This window comes from Myodes glareolus, chromosome 9 (genome assembly GCF_982192425.1).
Source record: "Myodes glareolus chromosome 9, mMyoGla1.1, whole genome shotgun sequence".
NCBI lineage: Eukaryota > Metazoa > Chordata > Mammalia > Rodentia > Cricetidae > Myodes > Myodes glareolus.
The window spans coordinates 48,180,502-48,198,396 of NC_142034.1; the positions used below are offsets into that span (position 1 = coordinate 48,180,502).

The window sequence follows — 17,895 nt, forward strand, 5'->3', positions numbered from 1 at the left end:
AGAGAATGTGTCCATGTCAGCTGACAGACTACTGCTTACCAAAAAAGAAGGAAGGTGAGGGTGGGGAGCAACAGGAAGGTCGGCAGAACTCGCTCAGGCACACTTATCGGGGAGTGACATCTTTGAACCAGGTCAGGGAAGAGCGTGGGAACAAAGTCGTTCAGAAGGCAACTGCAGTGGTCTTGAGACCACTAGAGGACCGGAGAGTCCTGAAAGTTCAGACCTTTTGGACCGAAGGCGGCCCATTGTAGCGCCGCCCACATCTCTCTTTTAGTCTCCGCCCCGCGAGAGTCCCCGCCCTCTGCCTGCCGCTCGGCTGTCGACAGTGCTGCCTGGGTTCTCCGCGTTCTTCCAGCACTGCCTTTTTAGTCCCCACGTGGGCTCTGGGGTGATGGCGGCGCTGGTTGTTTCCGAGACAGCGGAGCCAGGAAGCCGAGTCGGCCCTGGCAGAGGTGGGTGCAGCAACGCTGTGTCTGAAGGCTTTGCATCTCGGGTGGGACCCCCGGGTCAGGGACAGGGCGGAAGGTGACTCCTTTCTCCTTGAGACCCGAGAGTCTCATGCTGTTAGAAGTTTTGGACTCCCGTCACCAGAGACCCAGGGACCCAGTCCTTCGGGACGGGAAAAGCTGTCCCTCCTGGGAGTTTATGATCCTCAAGGTGGAACTACACCCTATCCGCGCTGGCAGACTGACTCCGGAAGAGTGTCAGATAAGACAGATCCAGAGGGAAGGGTGCGTGTCGCCTTTTACAAGTGGACTCGGAAGGAATGGTTTTATTTATGCGAAGAGGCGCTTGGTATCCTTCACCAGTAACTAACCAGCGCCCACTAAATGCCAGCCCTGTGCTAGGTGTAAGGACTAAAGTACTACCCTGGCCTAAGGATCTCTGCTCAACTGGGGGGCGAGGTACACTGATGAAAACAGAAGGTGACATCCTTGAAAAAGGAGGAGGTGCCTACTGCTCCTCACGCTAGCACGTGTGCCACGTCCAAAAAGACCGCAAGGGAGTTGGACCTGTCTAAGAGATTCTGCCGGGAAGCCGGCAAGTCTAAGCTAGTTTGTCCAAAGCCATAAAACAACTGACGAAATGCTCTGACAGCGGTAATATTTTAATGTGGTCTCAGGGCCCCAGCCTACCAGGCTATAGAGTTTTTCTTCAACACAGCCTTCTACCACAGTAGATGAGCGGACAAGTCTGGGAGGTCCTCCTATCATAGGGACCCTAGTAGAAGTTCTGGTATATAACACAGGCTCTGTTGGTACGGATGACTAAATTCATTTCTTGTCTTTTCACATCTCCAAACTGTTTGGCTCCTAGTAAGACCCTGTGCTGGGAGAATAGGATGTCCAGATATTATTTATACTTATTTGGCATGTGTGTCACAGTGCCTATGGGGTCAAAGGACAGCTAGTGGAGTCTGTTTTCTCCCTTCGTGTGGGGCCCAAGGATGGAGCCCAGATCCTCAGGTTTAGATACAGGCCTCTAGGCTATCCTGCTGGCTTCAGTATTTTCTTTTTGTTCAAGGGCTTATTTATATACCTCTCTGCCCAGGCTAGAATGTTCCTCCTAGTGTGTAAGGTCACTTTTCTTATCGTTTGTCCTCTGATGGTACTAAAGTGTGTTCTTTCTGCCCTTGAACAAATATAAGGGATTACAGACTAGGGAACACATTAATTCAATGTATGGTGTTTATTTCCCTTTAATCTAAAAAAGGTCTTTTAAAGTTTTAGTTTTACTTATGTGTATGTGTGTCACCTGTGTGGGTGACAGAAGAGGTAGGAAGAAGCTGTCAGATTCCCTTGGAGCTGGAGTTACAGGTGGTTATGAGCTGTCCAATGAGGGTGCTGGGACTCAAACTCTAGTCCTTTAGAAAAAGCAGCATGCGCTCTTTTTGTTTGTTTGTTTTGTTTTTTGTTTTGTTTTGTTTTTGAGACAGGGTTTCTCTGAAACTTTGGAGCCTGTCCTGGAACTAGCTCTTGTAGACCAGGCTGGCCTTGAACTCACAGAGATCCGCCTGCCTCACCTCCCTGGTAGCTGGGATTAAAGGTGTGCACCACCACCACTGGCTGCAGCAGTGCTCTTAATGACTGAGCTGCTCCCCTCTGCCTCCAATTGTGGCTGTTTTGAGACAGGGTTTCACTGTAACCTAAACGAGTAACCATGACCGCCGCCACCAAAATTTTAAAAATTAGAGAGAGAGAGAGAGAGAGAGAGAGAGAGAGAGATACTGGGGATTGAACCCAGGACCTGAGAGAGAAAGGGGTGGGGCAGATAAATACTGGGGATTGAACCCAGGACCTTGTACATGCTAAGCAAGCAGCCTGAGTTATATACAACTAACCCTCTTCACTTTTCATTTTGAGACAAAGTCTCATTAAGTTGCTCAGGCTGGCTGTGAACTTTTGATTTTCCTGCCTTCCTAAGTAGCAGGGATTGCAGGCCTTCTGTACCATGCCCAGCTTAATTGTGTGTATGTGTGCAAGTGTGTGGTGTGTACAAGTGTGTGTAGACCAGAGGTCAGTTTCAGGTGCCTTGCTCTCCACCTTTTTAATGAAAATAAAAAATGTTTTAAGGCCAGGCAGGGTAGTACACCTTTAATCCTGGCACTTGGGAGGCAGAAGCAGGTGGATTTCTGAGTCTGAGGCCAGCCTGGTCTACAGAGTGAGTTCTAGGACAGCCAAGACTACACAGAGAGACCCTATCTCAGAGAAAAAAGAATAAAATAGTACTTATTTGTTGTGTATGTATTGTGTGCATGTGTGTGGCGATCATAACATCACTCAGGGGTGTCAGTTCTTACCGTATGGGTCAGGGAATTGAACTCAGGTCCTGAGGCTTAGAGGCAGGCACCGTTATCGGAGTCATCTTTCCAGTCTTCCACCTTCGATTTTTTGTTTGCTTGTTTTTTAAGTATTTATTTTTTATTTATGTGTTTGTGTTTCCTGCATGCACACGTGCACAGGGACCCCAGGAGGCCAGAAATGGGTGTTGGATTCCCTAGAGTTTGAGTTACAGGCTGTTATCAGTCGCAAGTGCTCACAACTGCTGAGCCATCTAAAGCACCCCATCTTCAGTGAACCTGGAGCTCAGTGATTTGCCTAGACTGGCTGTCCAACAGGCCAGTGCTGGAAACACGAGCCTGCTGTGGTGAGCAGCTTTTTATCAAGATGGGGTTTCTCTGTGTAGCTCTGTTTTGTCCTGGAACTCACTCTGTAGACCAGGCTGGCATTGCAGTCACAGAGATCCTGACTGCAGCCACCGCCTGTCTTTGTGTTGTTGCTGTGATCAGCTTTGTGTGTGTGTGTGGGGGGGAGTGCTGGGGGATCTGAACTCGGGGTCCTCATGTTTATGTGACAAGCACTTTACCTTTTTTTCACCCTTTTTTTTTTGTGGATTTTGTTGTTGTTGCTGTTTTCTGAGACTGGATCTCACTATGTCGCTCTGGGTGGCTTGGCACTTGTTGTATAGGCCAGGCTAGCCTCAAATTTAGAGATGGGTTATTGTTTTTTTTTGAGACAATGTCTTTTATGTTGCCCTTGGGGTTTTTGCTTTGTTTTGTTTTGTTTTGTTTTGGGGTTTTTTGGTTTTTGGTTTTTCGAGACAGGGTTTCTCTGTAGCTTTGGAGCCTGTCCTAGAACTAGCTCTTATAGACCAGGCTGGCCTCAAACTCACAGAGATCCACCTGCCTCTGCCTCCCAAGTGCTGGGATTAAAGGCGTGTGCCGCCACCACCTGACATGCCCCTTGTTGGTCTTGACACCTTCATCCTCCTGCCTCGAGTGTGCACTCCATGCTTAGCTTTATTCCCCTTTTAACTGAGAAGAGGGATGAAGGCATGAGTTAATCAATGTGGCCCAAGTCAACGGGACTGCAGTTGTGTGACCAGACTCACGCTCCTTTGCTTTTCAGTCTTCTTTGTGCCATTTCTAGTTTTGAGGAGTGAGCCACACCCCTGTTTATGATTTATGGTTACTTCTATGCTAGTGATCTCACAACATAGAAGTAAATTACGCAAGTTTTCCCCTGGTGTATGGCTATCTCTGTCTGTAGGATGATTCAACTGAAGCAAAAGCTGAGTGGACATCCTTTGTGTGTAGAACCTGGGCCTTCAGTTTAGTATTAAAGATTAAGTGGCTTTGGTTGCCTGGGGTCTAGGGCAGATGCAGACCCAAGCCTTACGTTTGTTCTAGGGCGCATCTCTCGGGGTCGACTGGCCAATCAGATCCCCCCTGAGATCCTGAACAACCCCCAGCTACAGACTGCTGTCCAAGCCCTGCCTTCTAACTACAACTTTGAGATCCCGAAGACCATCTGGAGGATCCAGCAAGCCCAGGCCAAGAAGGGTAAGCCCCCAAAGGATGGAGCTGGAATGAGGTTGGAAAGGTCGCCTGCCCAAACACAGCCCTGTTCCCGCACCCCATTTCTGGCCTTCTGCTTTCATGTCTTCTTTGTCTTGCAGTGGCCTTACAGATGCCAGAAGGCCTCCTCCTCTTTGCCTGCACCATTGTGGATATCTTGGAAAGGTAAGGCTTGGGCACTAGAGAACTAGCTGAGTCTTTGCCCAATATAGGTAGGTATGCCTGTTGGCCTCATTTTTCTCTTCTGGACCACACTGGCTAGCCCTTAAGCCTCCTGCAAGTATATACACACACAGGGAAAAACTCAACACAAAACTCCCTTCCCCTGTATAATCTGGACAAAGGCAAAGAAGTTAATTCTAGTTTCTAGGCCAGAGCAGGTGGTAGCATCTGGGAGGAACCTAAATGGGTGAGGGTCTGCTGTTAAGGGGGGCAGAGAGGAGGGGTGAAAGGTTGGGGAGCTGAAGAGGGTGCCTCTTTTTCTCTGGCTCAGTTTGGGTGGGAGTAGGCATGGGTGGCAGAGGAGAGAGATGCCTAGGGAAAGGTATTCAGTTCCTCTACCCCCTCCTTCTAAGTTTCTTCATGACAATGAGCCATTGCTGGGGGGTGGGGGGGAAACAGTGCTCAGCCATCTGGAGCCAGCAGGAGCACAGGGAGGGGAATGAAGAAAGGGGAGGTCATCTCGTGCTGAGAACCTCCCACTTCCCTGCTGCTGCCCTCACCCCTCTCCCTCCCTGCCACCACAGACCCACTTCCCTGCTCCCACCCTCTTGCCCCTTGGGGATGCTCTCTGGGGCTCAGGCCAATTTGCATACATTTTAATCTATAAAAAATTAAGTGCTCTGGCTGACTCAGAGCCTGGGCTGCATTCTAAGGCGCTGAATAATCTGCTTCTGTGCACAGCCTGATTTGGGGAAGGGGTGGAGGAGGGGGGCAGATTGGCAGCTGTTCAGCTTCCCCCACTACACCCCAGAGGAAGAGACTGGGGGAACCCAGTCACAGAGCCATCATCTGTGCCCAGGTATGGTCTCCTCCTAGGAGAACTCAGCCTCCTGCTGTTCCAGCGGTGAGTTTAGAGGTACAGGGTCTTTTCTGCCCACCCTGCCCCCCAGTGATTCAGGCCTGGCAATGGATCTCATAACAATGTGCTGTCCAGAGCCCACTCATCCCAATGCATGAGGAGTGTGGGCAGCACCATGTGCTGTGGGGGAGCTATGCATGGGTCCTCCCCATCCTGGGCACCCGTGGCCTTGCCTAAGGGTGGGGAGTTGGTGGGGTCTGGGCAGGGGGAGGCCATTACGTATCCATGCATCCATGCCCACACAGACAGCAGTGCCAGTGTTTGGGAGGGGGGGATCTTTTGTTGCCTGGGTAGGATGAGTCAGAGTCTGGGAGGTGGTCTGTGTTGGACTCTGCACACACACTTCTGTGGGGTAGGGGTCCTGCTTGCAGTCTCGGGCTGGGCAGGGTGCTGCAGACATATCTTCACATAGCAACTGTTCTAGGAGCTGCTGCCAGGGCTGAGGGAGGTGGCAGCTGCACCCCTCCTACTCTTGGTTGGCAGCTGCCAACTCAAGGACTTGGAAGATGTGGGGAAAGAAGAGCTCGGTCCTGAGACACCTCCAGAGCTAGGACTGTCTCCAGACTCATTCTGTGTCACTGTCCCATTGTTTCCTCAACCCCACCCCTACAGGTTCACAAAGGCTGAAGTGATGGTGATGGGCGATGTGACCTATGGGGCTTGCTGTGTGGATGACTTTACTGCAAGGGCCTTGGGAGTCGACTTTCTGGTGCACTATGGCCATAGCTGTCTAGGTATGGTGGGCTGGGACACTGGAGTACTGGCAGGGAGGCAGGCCGCAGGATAACCTTCTCTGCCATTTGCTCTTGTCCTGCTTGCAAACCCAGAATCCCTCCTGGTTTCCAGGATAACTTCGGCCTTTCTGCTTTGCTGGTGGCTCTTTCCTCTGGATTTGACTGCCTTGGAAATCATGCTACTGTCCCACTGAGATAGTACTCAAACATAGCATGCATGTTTGATGTTTTTGTTTGTTTGTTTGTTTGTTTGTTTGTTTGAGACGGTCTCACTCTGTAGCTCAGGAAGGCCTGGAACCTAACAACTGTCCTGTTTTGGCCTCCCAGCTGCTAGGATTACAGGTGTTCGTTGCCACACCTGGCAGATGCAGGTGTTTGAAAGGCTCTTGGTGGTAGAATAGGCTGGGTACCCAGCTCAGTGATGAGGAAGAGTTCTAGGAGACTGTGACCTGCCCTTCTCTCCTAATCACCCCCCAAGCCGAAGCCACTGTCCAGGCTATTTTTAACACTGGGACTGGGCCAGGCTCCCTGCTCCTCCTGCCTTTTAGAACAGTGTTTTGAACTCTTGTCTGTAGTTCCCATGGATACATCAGTTCAAGACTTCCGTGTGTTGTATGTCTTTGTGGATATCCGGATAGATACTGCCCACCTTCTGGACTCGGTCCGCCTCACCTTTACCCCAGGCAGCTCGCTTGCTCTGGTCAGCACCATTCAGTTTGTGTCAACTCTGCAGGTAAGTTTGCCAGCATTCCATGGGGGTAGAGAGGGTGCTCCAGGGTGCTCTTGGCTCCCGTGCCTGCTGCTCTGGCCTCTTCCTCTGGCCCTGAATTTTTCCCAGCGACTTTTTTCCCTTCCCTCATTGTCAATACAGGCAGCTGCACAGGAGCTGAAAGTGGATTATCATGTCAGCGTCCCACAGTGCAAGCCCCTGTCCCCTGGGGAGATCCTCGGCTGCACATCCCCTCGACTACCCAAGGAAGTTGAAGCTGTTGTGTAAGTTAAAAATGGAGGCTAGTTTGCAGAAACATACAAAACCCACTCAGGGAAGGAGCCTCAGGCTCCTGATACAGGAAAAGAGGCTGCATCTCAGGCTCCTAACCTGTGCACTCAAGGTCACCTTGCAAGACAGGGCCCAGGTGGGAATGACAGTTGAGGCTTACCTGCACCTTCCCTGTGTTCCATCTTCCATCCAGACGGCTATGCCTAGGGTGGCCTGATGGGGGGATCGGGATGGGTAGAAGTGGAGGGAATATAATTGGAGAAGATGGATGGGCACGCCCAGGCTGCAGCCCCATTAATTTAGCATCCGGACAGCTAACAAGGAGGAGCAATGTGTCTCCTGCCGCCTAATTATTTTAGGTAATGGAAATGCTTAATGTTGTGTGAATGCAGCCAGCCTCCGAGGCGACAGCTCCTCTGGTTCTGACTCTGGTTGGGAGGGGGTCCTTTCCTAGCTAATGGCAAGAGAGGTGGGTGGGGCACTGTGGCTCAGTCCCACCCCTGAGAGCTTTGGGTGCTGGTCCCACAGGTTTTGCTACACCCGAATAGGATACTCTGCCTTTAGGCTCACTTATAAGCAGGCCTTCCACAGGTCAGACCTGGCAGCCCTGTTCCCTGTGGGCCATTCCCCATGTATGTGTGCCAACATAATGGATGCCCATCATCCGGGGCTTCAAGATGTGTGGTGAGGGAGACACTCTGAGTGCTGGCCTCAGAAGGATGTATGGTCTTCGAGAGAGAGAGAGAGAGAGAGAGAGAGAGAGAGAGAGAGAGAGAGAGAGAGAGAGAGAGAGAGAGAGCAACTGCCATGGATGAATTCTCTTGTAAGCTCTGGACTCTCCAGGTCTCAGGAAGGTACTATAAGAGAGTGTGTCTTGGAGGGTATGTTCAATGTAGCCAAGTAGGGAAGCCTGGTATCAAATCTCAGATGCATTGCTTGATACTGTGTAGCTTTGAGCAAGTGGGTTTTGTTTTGTTCTTTGAGACAGGATCTCACTGTGAGGCCTTGGCTATCCTGGAATTCACTGTGTTGCCCAGCCTAAAATTCATAGAGATCCCCCTGTCTCTGCCTCTCAAGGTCTGAGATTAAAGGCATGAGGCACTAGCGGGGTGGTGGGGATACATGAGTTCAAGGCCAGCCTGGTGTACAGAGCTAGTTCCAGGAAAGCCCAGGCTACACAGAGAAATCGTGTCTCAAAACAAAAACAAACAACAACAACAAAAAGCAAAAAAGGACATGAGTCACTGTACCTGGCAAATCAGAAGACCAGGAAATAGCAGTTGTTATAACTGGGCCAGTACTGATTCGGTTCCAGAGTAGCCTCTGTGTACCCTAGAACTCCTCTGCGGCCTATAGAATATACACTTAAAACTTTTCATGTCTTTATTATTTACTTTGGATTTTTGAGATAGGGTTTCCCTGTGTAGCTCTGACTGCCCTGGAACTCACTCTGTAGACCAGGCTGGCCTCAAATGCCTTCTTCTGCCTCCTGAGTGCTGGGATTAAAGGCATGCAACAACACTGCTTGGTGGACCACCACCACTCAGCTTCTTTCTCTCTTTCTCTCTCCTTCTTTCCTTCCCTCTCTCTCTTTATTATTTATTTATTTATTTATTTATTTATTTATTTTTCTGGGGCTAGGTTTCTCTGTATAGCTTTGACTGTCTGGGAACTTGCTCTATAGACCAGGCTGGCCTTGAACTCATAGAGATCCGCCTGCCTCTGCCTCCTGAGTGCTGGGATTAAAGGCGTGTGCCACCACTGTCTAGTCTGAACATAATTTATGTCTGTATTGAGTTTAATAAAAAAGAAACTGTCCCTTAGCTTTCAAATTAGGCTCTCCTGAGCCCAGGTGGTCTTTCGTCAGCCTTGGCACTTCCTTTTCTTTCGGAAGACTGAGTGCACAGCTAGAGGTGTTACTGCACATAAGAGAGGCCCTAACGTGAACTGAGGACTGCCTCGGCAGCACGAGTGGCTGAGGACTCAGTCATCTGGACCTATAAGCCGGGGTACCCCTGTGCTACCCCATACCACACATACATACTCCTTCCACCCTGCAGGTATCTGGGAGATGGCCGCTTCCATCTGGAGTCTGTCATGATTGCCAATCCTGATGTCCCTGCTTACAGGTATGGGCTGGGGAGGGCTGAGCATCTGTGGCAGGGCGAGAGTCTCTGCCCTGGGGCCCTCAATAGGCTATTCCACATCCTTGTTCACTAAATGGCAGCCATCCCTGGCTGAGGCACATCTGGAATTTAGACCCCAAACTGCTGTTGCCTACGTGGTAGTCATCCGAAGCTCCTAAAACACTCCTTTCCTCTCCCCTGCCCTAGCTGGGGGGCTGATCTCCTCAGTAACAATGTGGATTCCTGCCTGGGGCCAGATTTCTTAATTCCTTGCTGTGTCGGGAAGTCTCTCAGATAGTGTGACTCTGATTGTCACAGTGCTCCTGGCCACCTTTCCAGGTATGACCCATATAGCAAAGTCCTCTCCAGAGAGCACTATGATCACCAGCGCATGCAAGCCATTCGCCAGGAAGCCATTGCTGCAGCACGCTCGGCCAAGTCCTGGGGCCTTATTCTGGGAACTTTGGGTCGCCAGGGTAGTCCCAAGATCCTGGAGGTGAGAGGGTTTGGTATCAGGAGGAGGGGACCAACAGGAAAGTAGCTGGAGAAATCTGTAGGCCAAAATATCTAGCTTTGGCTGCTTCATCAGAGACTTCAACTGGGCCCCTTCTCCCAACAGCACTTGGAATCTCGGCTCAAAGACTTGGGACTTCCCTTCGTGAGACTTCTGCTCTCTGAGATCTTCCCTAGCAAGCTCAGTCTACTTCCTGGGGTGGATGTGTGAGTTCCCTCACCTTGCCTATGTAGAGTGACCAGCTAATGGGAGCTTAGAAACTAGGTTCTGCCCAGCACTGACTTTGGTTCTAAGGGGGTGACTGCCCACAGAAGAACTACCCCCAGAAGGATCTTAGGGGGCTGAGGGATCTTATGGAGTAAAGGTCTGATAACCTGAATTTGATTCACTTAAGGTGGAATTTCTTTTTCCTTTTTCTTTCTTTTCTTTTTCCTTTTTTTTTTTTTTTTTTTTTTGAGATAGGGTTTCTCTGGCTATACTGGAACTTGCTCTGTAGACCAGGCTGGCCTTGACTCACAGAGATCCGCCCGCCTCTGCCTCCTGAGTGCTGGGATTAAAGGTGTGCACCACCCCCGCCCCAGCTGGAGTGTCCACCTTCAGGTGCTGTCCACCCTCTCTCTCTCTTTTAAATTTTCTGAGACAGGGTCTCTCGCTGACCTGGAGCTTGCAATCCACCTGGGTACAAATGTATATGACACACACACTTTTCTTTCTTTTTTTTTAATGCAGTGGTCTTAGGAATTAAGGTCAAGTTCTTGGCTTACAAGGCAAGCACGTAAGAGTTACCTCCCCAACAGTATATAGTACTCTTAACAACAGTAGAATCAATACATACTGTTTACAAATGGTCATTTTTTTCAGTGTGGTACCTCAGAGAGAGTCTTCGGCCGTCCGTGTCCCCCTGCCTCCCGTTTTTTGAGACAGGGTTTCTCTGAAACAGCTCTGGCTGTCTTGGAACTCACTCTGTAGACCAGGCTGGCCTCGAACTCACTGAGGTCACCTGCCTCTGCCTCCTGAGTGCTAAGATTAAAGGCATGGGCCACAACTGCCAGGTTCCATGTCAAGTCTTACTGACTTCTCTTCTTAGGTGGGTACAGGTGGCATGTCCACGCCTCTCCATTGACTGGGGTTCAGCCTTTTCCAAGCCACTGCTGACACCCTACGAGGTAACAACTACATTTGGAAAATCTGCTAGGGAGTGGACTTTGTACATTCTGTCCAGGGAGGCTTGTGGGACGGCTGGGATTGGGCCACCATCTTGTTTTGTAGTTTTGTTGGTTTGTATATTTAAGAACTGGCTTGCTAGGCAGTGGTAGCACATACCTTTAATTCCAAAGACCAAAAAATATTGCTGTAATTGTTTTTTTTCCCTAGGCGGCCGTGGCCCTGAAGGACATTTCCTGGCAGCAGCCCTACCCTATGGACTTCTATGCCGGCAGCTCTTTAGGGCCATGGACTGTGAATCATGATCGGGACCCAGGACCCCGGGGTCTCAGCCAGCCGGGCAAGGTAGGCGGGGACCTCAGCGATGGCGGAACTGTAATCCCGCAGGCACAGCCTTGACTTCAGGCTGCCTCCCCAGCGACGTGAGCCACGGCCGCCGCCCTGAGGACACCGGGGGAAATGCACGGTTGCCGGGTGGAGGTCGCGGTAGTGTGACCTGGCTGTGTCGCCTCCCTCAGGTGCAGCAGGGCTTCCGAGGCCCGTCTCCTGCCCCGGCCTGTGGGGGTTGCAGCTGTACAGATCGGAAGGCTGCCCAGCCAGCTCCCTGAGGCGTCTCCAGCCGCAGGTATTTACGGCCACACCCCACCTTTTTGTCTTCCGAGCGCCCGCCCTCCGCGTCCCCGCCTTCTGGGTGTTGTAGGCTCGGGCCCCGCCCCTCGCAGGCTCCACTTCCGCCCACGGAAGACCCGCTTCCGGTGGCTCTGCGGGATGGCGTCGCGGCAGCCCCTGAGAGTGCTGTGCCTGGCGGGCTTCCGGCAGAGCGAACGGGGCTTCCGTGAGAAGACTGGAGCGCTGAGGAAGGCGCTGCGGGGCCGCGCAGAGCTAGTGTGCCTCAGCGGGCCACATCCGGTCCCCGAGGGCGCCGGGCCAGATTCGGGTGAGACAAGCCTGCTCCGGAAATGCCCCGCAACTTACCGGTCCCTCAACACAGCGGACCTCCCGGTTCTCACTCAGGCTCCAGCCTGCGCATCCTGATCTCCTTTAGCTGTGACCAGTCCCTACCACGTCCCTCCCAAGCTTGCTCTCCCCTTTCTCCCCGGATCCCTCTAACCCTGGTCCCGTATTCTTCTCCCATCTGCTTCTAGGGCCCTGTGCTCCGGAGGAGCAGCCTCGAGGCTGGTGGTTTTCCGAACAGGAAGCAGATGTTTTCTCCGCACTGGAAGAGCCTGCGGCGTGCAGGGGTTTGGAGGCAGCCTTGGAAACGGTGGCAAAAGCCCTGGACTCGCTGGGGCCTTTCGACGGACTTCTTGGCTTCAGCCAGGGGGCTGCACTAGCAGCTTTTGTTTGTGCCCTGGGTCAGGCAGGCGATCCCCGCTTCCCCTTGCCACGATTTATCATACTTGTGTCGGGGTTCCGCCCCCGAGGCCTTGGCCTTAAGGAATCCATCCTACAGAGCCCCTTGTCACTACCTTCACTTCATGTTTTTGGGGACACTGATCGAATCATCCCTTCTCAGGAGAGTATGCAATTGGCTAGCCGATTTCTTGGGGCTGTCACCCTCACCCACTCTGGCGGACACTTCATCCCAGCAGCTGCATCCCAGCGTCAGGCCTACCTCAAGTTCTTGGACCAGTTTACAGAGTGAAGGACCAGCAAATGTCTCCGAACTGCCCCCACCTGCTCTAGCAACCGCTGTCTCGTGCCCTCCTGTTCTTAGAATGCTGGAATCTCCACTGTTGCACTCTTACCGTGCTTAGATGAAAGACAGCTTTTCCTTACTGGAGCAAAGAGGAGAGGGTAGCCTTGATAAACATGAGGAGGCCAGAATGCCCGTGAGAGGAGAGTGATGCTCGAACGGGCCGGCACCCCAGTGATTGCCCCACAATAAAGCGGTTTAGATTGAGGATTCTGGGGAAAGAGGACACTTGACAAGGCTCTGACTGGGTCACCTGCTTTTAGGCTTCCTAGAACGCAGTACCTGAGAATTGAGAGTTGGTTTTCTTTTGGTCCCTGTTCTTCCATAACTGCCCCATCCCTTCTGAACTCTGAGCTTGAAGGCTTGGATTGTATCAGATGTTGCAGATACAATAAACTGCCTTTTCCTAAGGAGCCCATCTGCAGGGTTTTTGAGATTAATGCTATTCCTAATTATCCTGATGTGTTGAGCCTTGGGAAGTGCAGTCAGTTATGGGTACTTTAAGGATTACCATTTTATTTCGGTGTTCACTCCACACGCTGCTCTTGACTTCTGACAGACTGCTTTTTCTAGGACATCACAGGGTCCTACCTAATCCCAAGCCATTGTCCTCTAGGGAGCTTAATAACTGAGTAGGAGTTGAGGCTGGCACGGATACTCCAAGTCATCCTTAGATGTCCCTTGGCAGAGAAGTGGAGGGGCTGAGGAACACAGCTTGCTCTTGCAGGGGCCAGGTTCAATTCCCAGCGCTCACATGGCAGCTCACAAACATCTCTAACTAGTTCCAGAGGCTCTAACCCCAGTCCCAGGTGTGCACATGGTATCTGTTTAAAGTCAGTGACCCAATGGCCCAGGGTGAAGCACATGCAGGCAGAGGTAGGATCTGACTTTGAGGACAGCCTGGTCTTCAGGCCAACTGTTCCCTTCCTCCAGACTACTCTGATGTAGGATCAGTCAGGCCTCCGGCTTCTTCAGTCTGGGACTTAAGACTTCCATCAAAGGGGCCAAGAGATAGATGACTCCGCAGGTAAAGGCATTGACTGCCAAAACATGAAAACAAATCCTCATACACACTGAAATCTTTTTAAAATTAAAGGAAAAAAAAATAGACAGGAATTATACTCAAAGGTCCAGTGAACCTGTTGTAGAACCTTTTGCTACAAAGTAAGATAGGGAGTTGGTCTCTGCCTTGCAATAGTCTTCCAAGGGTTACTTTCTTGACAAGAAGACATTGCAACAGATGGGATTACTCCTATAAACCTATTGGCTTTGGCTCATTAGTATTCCTACTTTTCTGAAAATGATGGATCTGCAAATTAGTACTCAGACTCAGACTCTCTGGCTGCCCCCTCTAGGCGGGCTCCAGCTGGGGAAAAGGACCTGCACTCCTTGGGAGTCCTCTAAATAAAGATTCATGTGAATGGTCTTCAGGCCCTGGCTCTATGAGGAAAAAGGGAGAAGGTTAAGGCAGAGCCATATTAGGTGAAGCAGAAGTGCTCATGCTTGGAGTAAAGATTCCTGTGAATCAGAATGGTTGTCACCTCTCACCACGCAGACTGAACCCCTGTGGGTCACTTACATGAGGAGCATTTGTTCAACTGGAATTCTTAGAGAAAACTATAGATCTATTTGACAAACTGCCCCAGTCATTCCTGAGGTTGCTATTTGAAAACTTGGATAGAGTTTGGTAAATATGTGTTACTAGGAAAGGGCCTCTAATGGGACTAAGAACCTTCTGTAGGGGAGAGAAAGCAGGTCTCCTGACGAATTACTCACTGCTGTAAAAGTTTCGATTTAGCTGTGTAGGCCTGGTGGTACATGCCTTTAGTCCCAGCACATAGGAGGCAGAGGCAGGTGGATCTCTGTAAGTTCGAGGCCAGCCTGGTCTACAAAGCAAGTTCCAGGGCTGCTATATAGAGTAGCCTTGTCTTCAAATACAAAAGCACACTTTTTTTTTTCAATTTATAGCCCAGGCAAATAAGGTCCAGAGGCTAGAAATAACATCTATTAAGAAATAACTATACCAGACAATGGGACAAGTAGAAACCCATCATTTAATTTAATTTTGAGACAAAGTCTCACCAGAGTTCTGGTTAGTCTTGCACTCACTCACAGAAGTCTACTTATTTCTGTCTTCCAAATGTCAGGATTCAAAAGTATCTACCACCATGGCTTATCTCATTTATTTTTGGTGCCATGAACCAAACCCAGGACCTTGGGCATACTAAGCACAAACTGTACCATGGAGCTCTCTGTTCAGCCCACTGCCTTATTGCCTAATTTCACTTTGTAATGTCATGAAGTAAGTACTGTCATTAACCTAATAACCAAATTTTACAATTGAGGAAACAGACACAAAAGCTAAGTACATTACTCAAGATTTGATGATTCGGACCCAAAAGTTCTTGCCTGTTGCCATCACGTGCCTCCCTCCCTGTTGTTTGGAGACACAGAGGATCTCACTATATTTATTGCTCAGGCTAACCTGGAGCTTCTGAACTCATGGGCTCCCTTTCCTCAGTCTCCTAAGTAGCTGGGACTGCATGTACACATCACCACTGCTCCTTGCTTTGGTGGTTTCTCTGCTGTAGAAAGCAAGTAGTAACTACCACTTCACTATAGGCTAATGCCCATCTTGGGCCTCAGCTTTCCAATCCGTAAAGTAATCCTTGGGGAAGAGGGCATGGTTTACACTCAATGCTTTCTAGGTTACCAGACAATCGCAGCATTGTACAGGCAACCTTCTGCCCACGTTTTTCTGATGGGTTCAATCTGCAAAAGATTTGTCTCTTTTCAGAATATCCCGATAGGTTTTTTTTTCTTCCTCGATTAGATCAGAGAATTTCTAAAGCTCTGAAGACAGTACCCTAGCAGAGTCCCTCAGCAGCCCTAGCCACAGATTCAGCCTTTGTGGTACCCCTTTTTATGGCACGTTGGATATAGTACTTAGAGACCAACGGAAGGGAGAAGGGACCAGGTGAGCTTGCTGTCCTGAAACTCGCTGTGTAGATCAGGCTGGCCTCGAACTCAGAGATCCTCCTGCCTCTGCCTCCCGAGTGCTAGGATTAAAGGCATGTGCCACTATCAGCCAGCAAGAACCCCTTTAATCATCTTCTGTGGTTCAGGAGAAAGTTGGGGGACAAAGTCATAGAGAGGTTGTAGCTCTATCAGGAAATGGATCCTTTGCCATCTGCCTGCTCACCTGTGAGTTTCTGGAAGAAATGTGATAAACTTCCCTCTCCGGCCCCTTTAGCCCTCTGCAGACAAACGTGTTTTCTCTTTCCTTCTTGAAGGATTTCTGGTCTCACGTGTCCTCCACCCCCACCCCACCCCCCGCAGGAGAAAAAAATTCTTATCTCAGAACAACCTAATTTTTCGCCACCAGTAGGTAGCAGATACCTCGACTGGAAAGACCGGACAGTCACTGAAAAGGATGCTCAGATACTCCGCGGACCTGGCTTGCTTCTGTGCCTGGGTGGATGCGCAGGTAGCAGCCTCATAGGCTGCCCCTCTGAGCACACCTCCTGCCACCCCCGCAGACACATCGGATGTTGCGTCGCCGCCCCGCCTCCTCTTACTCTGCATCTGCCCAAACCCGGGCTGGCAGAACTCGGCGTGGTGGGGAGCGTGGGCGTGCTGCGGGGCGACCATGGCTGTAGACTGTTACCTCCGGTTCCCACAGTAACAATCGAAAGCCACGGTTGCCCTGGAGACGCGGGGGCGGGACTGTCAGGCTGACGTCAGCACCGCGGGCGGCGGGGGCGGCTGGGGCTGTGCGAGCGTGTGCGGGACCAGCGCCCACAGCAGCCCACGGGGACTTTGGACGGGCGGGCCCGAGGGAGGCTCCTGCGCTGCATCAGCACCGCGGACAGCGGCGCAGGGAGGCGCGGAGGGGCCTCGGGTCGGTGGTCCTGGGGCGGGGCCAGGCGTCGGTGGCCGTGACTGGAGACTGTTACTGAGGGCGGCCCGGGCAGTAAGCAGTCTAGAGCCAAGGTGCCGGCGCACTGCCCGGGCGAGGATGTCCCGTCGCCCGCGGCTGGGGTGCTGCTGCTTCTCATATCCCCCTCCGCCCAAACTGCGCGGACAGGCACGCGACCGTTGACGTCAGAGTCCTGTGACGTCAAAGATGTCCCAGTGGGGAGGCACTTCCGGCAGTGCGGTGGCGGTGGGGGTGAAGCGGGGCGCCAGGCCGAAGCCCCGCCCCCGCCTGGTCCTGAGAGGACAGCTCCACTTGCAGAGGCGGGAAGTCCTGGGCGCAGTGGGACAGCCCGAAGGGACGGGACAGGACAGGGAAGGGGCGTCTGGGCAGCATGCGGGGCAGGGGTCCCGAGAGAGTCGCAGGGTCGAGGTGTGCGTCTGTCTGTCGTGGCCGCCCTGGCTCAATCAGTCGGGGCCATCTAGGCTGAGTCACCGCGCTGCGGACAGGGAGAGAATTGAGGGGGCGCGTCTCCTGGGACTCCAGCACCTTCTCCCCACTTTCTTGGAAGGATGGCGCAGGAGCCGCTCAGCTTCGGGAAATGGGGTCGGGGGGCTCGATTCTCCTCTCGATGTTTCTCCAGAGTGTCCTGCGTCTTCATCTGGGTCCCGGCAGGTGCTGCATAGGGTTGGGTCAGCCTCCGGCCCCTGCTCCACCGAGCTGCAAGGAGCCTTCGTCCCTCCCACTCTGTCCCCATCCTCACTCCGGAGCGACCCTCCAACCCTCCGCCCGCCGGTCCCCTCCTTGCCTTCCCATGGTGTCCGTGCATCGGCCCATCTCCGACCGTCAGTGGGTCCTTACCTGGCTGGCCTCGTCGTTCCAGTGCCGGCTTGCCTCCCGCAGCCCGGCCGGCGCCGCCGCTTTTATAGGCGCGCGTAGTACTCGTGCGGCGGCTCATTCATGCGGCCGCGGCTCCTACACACTGACGCGTTGCCGACGTCAGCAGGGAATTTAGGAAACGGGAAAAGAGGCTATTTATAGTGGCAAGCGCGGGGGGGGGGGCAGCGTAGGGGAGGACGGGACGAAGCGACTTGGAGTTGGGAGCGGGAGGAGGGTGTGCGCGCGGAAGCAGGATGGGGGGGTACGTAACCCCAGGCTTGGTCTCCAAGGGGTTAACTTTCCGGAACTGCAGACGGCGGGCTGGAGGAGGACAGTGCAGGGAGGGTGCGGCCCCTTTGCGTGTTTATTCACTCTCCCCTTTGGGCTTCGGGAGTCCTGGGGGGCTCAGTCCTCTCTCGCCTGGACCT

General features: G+C 52.1%; 2 protein-coding genes across 3 annotated transcripts; both read left to right on the plus strand.

The window, feature by feature from the left end:
• Positions 1-292: 292 nt before the first annotated feature.
• Positions 293-12,260, plus strand: Dph1 (diphthamide biosynthesis 1). 2 transcript variants are annotated; one of them, XM_085695292.2, is made up of 13 exons: positions 293-452; positions 4,190-4,342; positions 4,459-4,522; positions 6,051-6,172; positions 6,748-6,905; positions 7,044-7,165; positions 9,233-9,301; positions 9,638-9,794; positions 9,918-10,018; positions 10,900-10,978; positions 11,187-11,321; positions 11,495-11,601; positions 12,122-12,260. In XM_085695292.2, exons 1-12 carry the CDS (start codon positions 392-394, stop codon positions 11,582-11,584), a joined length of 1,311 nt encoding a protein of 436 aa, XP_085551418.1. In that variant the 5' UTR covers positions 293-391; the 3' UTR covers positions 11,585-11,601; positions 12,122-12,260. The 2 variants fall into 2 exon arrangements, with proteins under 2 accessions (XP_085551418.1, XP_087766431.1); XM_087910305.1 differs by lacking the exon at positions 293-452 and adding an exon at positions 3,009-3,147.
• Positions 11,687-13,085, plus strand: Ovca2 (OVCA2 serine hydrolase domain containing). Its single transcript, XM_085695293.2, has 2 exons — positions 11,687-11,913; positions 12,122-13,085. Exons 1-2 carry the CDS (start codon positions 11,745-11,747, stop codon positions 12,619-12,621), a joined length of 669 nt encoding a protein of 222 aa, XP_085551419.1. The 5' UTR covers positions 11,687-11,744; the 3' UTR covers positions 12,622-13,085.
• Positions 13,086-17,895: the final 4,810 nt, after the last annotated feature.